Here is a 5,395-nt window from a genome sequence, read left to right as displayed (position 1 = left end):
ACGCGACCTCTTTCACACTCAGTTAGCTCATATATAATAATAATGAGAGTAATTAATACTATTTTATGGACAATGAAATAGACTATATACATATATATGTACAAGTAAAATTCTTAGCCTGATGCTTATCCTTTAGTAGTGATAGTGCCAGCTATTATTAAAATCTGTATTACAAAATCTTATATATGTGCATATAAAGTTATATATATTTGTATGCATATTTGATATAGTCACCAGTCTTATTTGTAATTTTCATCTCTTTGACCTCAAAGCCACATTAAGTGCACATGTGGAAACAATATAATATAAAAAGAAAAAGTGACATGATTTGAATGAAGTTTCTGGGTTTCTGCTAAAATTAAGTCTAAAAATACAGAGCCTCATCAGTGCATGTAAATATGCACTGATGACTCAATACCTTCATTTATAATGACTTCCCATACGTGTATAAATGAAATTGGAACCATCAAATTTACAACTCTTTAATGTAATGTTTTATCACAGGTTCATTTTGGTAGCAGCTACATTGTGTCATGGATGCCCTGGGAGATGGGAACCACACTGAAGTGATAGGGTTCATTTTATTGGGCTTGACTGACGACCCAGTCCTTCAAGTCATCCTCTTCATTATCGTCGTATGTCTCTACCTGGTGACCATATCTGGCAATCTCAGCACAATCATTCTTATCAGAATCTCTTCTCAGCTCCATCATCCTATGTATTTTTTTCTGAGCCACTTGGCTTTTGCTGACATGGGCTTATCATCTTCTGTCACACCCAATATGCTTGTAAACTTCTTGGTGGAGACAAATACCATGTCCTATCTTGAATGTGCCGTCCAGCTTGGTTCAGTCATTTTCTTTGGGACGGTCGAGTGCTTCCTGCTGGCTGCCATGACATATGATCGCTTTGTGGCAATCTGCTGGCCACTGCTTTATTCCACCAAAATGTCCACACAAGTCTGTGTCCAATTACTCATAGTGACTTATGTAGGTGGTTTTGTCAATTCTTGCTCTTTTACTATTTGCTTCTATTCTTTATTCTTCTGTGGCCCAAATCGAGTCAATCATTTTTTCTGTGATTTTGCTCCTTTAGTTGAACTCTCCTGTTCTGATATCAGTACCCCCGCAGTTGTCCCCTCATTTACTTCTGGCTCCATCATCGTGGTCACAGTGTTCGTAATAGCCGTCTCCTACATCTACATCCTCATCACCATCCTGAAGATACGCTCCACTGAGGGGTACCACAAGACCTTCTCCACCTGTGCCTCGCACCTCACAGCGGTCACTCTGTACTATGGGACCATCACATTCATTTATGTGGTGCCCAAGTCCAGCTACTCAACTGACCAGAACAAGGTGGTGTCTGTGTTCTACATGGTGGTGATCCCCATGTTGAACCCCCTCATCTACAGCCGCAGGAACAAGGAGATTAAGGGGGCTCTGAAGAGAGGGCTTTCTAGAAATCATTTTCTTAACTAATGTGTCATTTTATGGTATTTGATGTAATATCCCATATATAATAATAGAAGGACAAAGAGTGTCTGTGGTCAACATATATAGGTCCATATGTCATTAGCCAGTGTGCAGCTTTTTAGTAAAGGTAAGGGGCACATTTTCTGACAACAAATTGTAAATCAAAGGCCTATCCTGAGTTATCATTAATAAAATTAAATTTATAATTAGAAACACACATTGGTTCACAAAAAGAAAATCTAATCTGCTGAAATCTTTCAAAAATTGTATTCATACTTTTTGTCCTATAGCTGTTCTATGCCATAAGTTAAGGTTATTTTCCCTCCAGCCTTCAAGACTCAGTCCGTTTTTTTGACAGCAGTTTATCCTGTAACGAGTGTGATAATTATAATTACAACTGAGTACATTTAGAGAGGAAATGACAAAGTGGAACCAGATATAAAATTGGAGGAGATGTTTTTCTTGCACGAAGATTATCTGCTGAGGATGGGCTTTGTGAACCCATAAAGTTCTGGCCTGTGTACCTGATCTCTGGCTCCAGTCACCATATAGGGATCCTCGGAGAAGAACAGGATGGATGTCCCTGACTGACTTGTGAATTCTCTCAGGTTAAAACTTCTCTCTGGGAATGAATGGGTTCCTCAGGGACTGAGGGACTGAGTGGAAAAAACTCTTGGAGTGACTTGTTCATGGTCAGGCCCACGTCCTGCTCAGGAAGCTGGAAGGAACTGGATTGTCTCTCCCCTGAATTTGTTACTGCCCCTTGGAGAGGCTTAACCAACCTCTATATGCTGATGACAACCATATTTATTTACCTTTCCTGTCCCCTCTGAGGTGTTTCAGATACAAATTCTGTCTTTTTGCTAACAGACTCATACGCCATTAATCATTTTATTCATTCATTTGTTCTTTCACACATTCAAAAATTATACTGAATTATTCTTATATTCCAGAGATTGTCCTAGGCCATTGGAAATATAAGTGATAAGAATCTAATATATCTGCCCTCACGGAATTTATCTCATAGCATAGGAGATACAATTAAAACTAACAAGTTAGTGATTCAAACTATTCCAAAGGGATACCTGCTATGGAGAAAGAAAAAGCAGAGAAGAGTAATGGAGATGATCATACTGGGGCAGGGAGTGTCAGTGCTGGCCTCACTGGGAAGATAACATCTGGGCAAGGATACAGGAGGGGAGGACACTCCCTGTCGGATATGGTGTTACCTGTGTACATTTGTGCAAGTCTAATCTACCACTCACATGCATATAATTTACCTTTGAGGCTTTTGTTCCAACTATGGCAGTCTTGGTAATTTTTAGTCAATCCCATGGTGAGCACAAGTAAAACAAATGATAAAATATTAAATATACCTTAAATATCACATTAGTGCTTACAGGAGAATAAGAAATTGCCTCATGAGAAACTCTGAGAACCCAGAGAAGTAGACCCAACACTCAAAAATGCTTTTGCCGTGAGAGAATTTGACAAGCCAGACGGAAGTGTTCCCAACTAGGGCAGTTAATTTATTGTTCGTTGGGACGAGAAGAGCCTATGTCAAAACCTAGAACATGTCCAGGTGAGAATTCTGACTGATACCCCTCATATATATCCTCAGGATAAGGGGAAACCTTAAGGGACCAAGTCTTGCCCGGGTGTGCAGCCCTGGAGATCTAGAGAGTTTCAAGACTTGAACTTGAGTATAAGATGGTCAAATCGGGTGGTGCCTCAGGGTCAACTTTATAAGCAAATAAACAACTCAAGCCTCAATTATTCCTACCAACAATTATTCAAATACAATAACCAGCACTCAGTGAGAAATAATGACTAGACACAAGGAAACAAATATCAAAAATGGGAGCCAGTGGAAACAACAGAAACAGAACCACTATGATTTAAGATACGGGAATTAATAGACACAGACTATAATATTACTTCGTTTAAAAAGACAAAGGACAATTTCTGAAAATATATCCAATCACAGAAGACCAAAAATAACAAGCAACGTGTGCAGAACAGTCATATAGAGCTTCATAACTGAAAAATTCACCGTGCCAGCAGTTATATCACGCATTTTTCTGTGGCAAGCGTAATCCTCACAGGTTTTCACACTGGATCCCAAGAGACAGCAAAAACATATGCTGGCTTAGAAGCCTCCTGACCATAATTGGAACTAATATATCTTAAAATACTGTCAGGTATAGTTCCAGGGTCTCTACAAGCATTGTTTCCAGTTATCAGAATCACTGCCCTCAAGGAAGCATAAAGCATAAGACAGAATATATTTCGTATATAACCCTCCCAGTCTAGATGCATTTTATAGTTAAAGAATTGTTTTTATTATAAGCAGTGTTGCATATAACATAGCTGACGTCCCATTTTTGTCAGGATATAGGCAAAATAGAAAGTTCATTAAGGTCAAATTTCTCCTTAGAGAAATCAAAGGATTTTGTTAACCCTTTACCATAAAGAGGATGACACATGTCATCTGGGATTTTAACTGCCATGTTGTCTCCATATAGAATTCTGAACAAATGCACTGTTTAGGTTTCTGTACTGGATCATAGGCAGAACAGAAGGACCTTGTGGGGTGGTATCTGAGAAATGGGCCACATACCCTGCATTACACATACAGAGTTCTCAGAGAAATTATGAAACACCTTTGGATTTTATAAAGAGGCACTACTACGTAAAAACTTTGACAATTTTCTAGTGTTTCTTTGGCAAAGTTGTCAAGTCCTTTGCCAAAACTACATACCTATTTAAGGTGAGCCTACGCGGAAAATATAAGTTTAACAAAATAATATTCTTTTGGTTGGTCTTGGTGGTTTTTATAACAGTTATTGGGGATGTCTACACAAATGTAATTGGTGTATGTTAACCTTTTTTGTTAAGGAAAAAACAATTAATGGCTGTGGAAAAGTCTAAAACTCAGCTCTTAGCTAAACCTAATGAAAAAGTAAAAACCTGATTTTTCACAATGGATTTTAACACCACCTTCTTAAGTAGTGTGATGTGCAAAATCTGAAGCACAAGGTTGACAACACTGAACACATATAGAACATACATGAACACAACAACCAGCTGCATAAAATACAACATTTTTCAGTAAGCAGTATATTTTTTAAAATTGAGCACATATTAGAAAGTAAATCTTCCTCTACCTATTTTCAGTAGTTTTCATTTTCATAAAATATCTTCTCTAAATATAATGCAATAAACCTAGAAATCAATAACAAAAAGATTACTAGAAAACACATATATTTGGAAATGAATTGATACACTATTAAATAACCCATGAGTCAAAGAAAAAAATCAAATAGAAATTAGAAAACAACTGGATGATACATATAAAAATTTGTGCTACAGGCATATCAGTTCTTGGAAGGAAATTTATACTAGAAATACTAGAAAATGAAAAAGGCTAAAATTAATAACATTTGCATTAATTTCAATAGGTAGAAAAGAACAGTAATATAAAACCCAGGGTTGTAGAAGGGAAAGAATTACAAAGTTAATAGCAAATATTGATCAGATAAAAAAATCAACACATAATAGGTCCAAAAATGACAAATGTTTGTATTTTATAGTGATTTTTATTGGATGTATCATAAAATTTTTAAAAAAGAAAGTCCAAATAACTAACGTGAACAAAGTAAAGATGGATATGATAACAGATTTGTGGATATAGATAAAAATATAACAGTAATTATGAATCCCAGAGCAATTAGGCAAGAAAAAGAAATAAAGGCATCCAAATCAGAAAGGAAGAAGTAAAACTCACTCTTTGCAGACGACATGATAGTATATAGAGAAAACCCTTAAGACTCCAACAAAAAATAGTTACAACTAATAAAAAAATTCAGTAAAACTGCAGATATAAAATCAATATACAAAGTTCAGTTTCGTTTCATTTC

At 36.5% G+C, this 5,395-nt stretch overlaps 1 protein-coding gene across 1 annotated transcript; it reads left to right on the top strand.

Moving 5' to 3' along the window:
- Positions 1-533: 533 nt before the first annotated feature.
- LOC131409140 (olfactory receptor 5P76-like) lies at positions 534-1,481 on the top strand. The gene has a single exon (XM_058546298.1). The coding sequence runs from the start codon at positions 534-536 to the stop codon at positions 1,479-1,481; it is 948 nt and encodes a 315-aa protein (XP_058402281.1).
- The last annotated feature ends 3,914 nt before the right edge of the window (positions 1,482-5,395 follow it).

This window comes from Diceros bicornis, chromosome 7 (genome assembly GCF_020826845.1).
Source record: "Diceros bicornis minor isolate mBicDic1 chromosome 7, mDicBic1.mat.cur, whole genome shotgun sequence".
Lineage (NCBI taxonomy): Eukaryota > Metazoa > Chordata > Mammalia > Perissodactyla > Rhinocerotidae > Diceros > Diceros bicornis.
The sequence above is the reverse complement of the archived record's forward strand: the minus strand, read 5'-3'. Positions and strand labels throughout refer to the sequence as shown.

Bases quoted from the DNA above. Each gene is read 5' to 3' on its own strand.
- LOC131409140 (XM_058546298.1), top strand. From the start codon at position 534: ATGGATGCCCTGGGAGATGGGAACCACACTGAAGTGATAGGGTTCATT.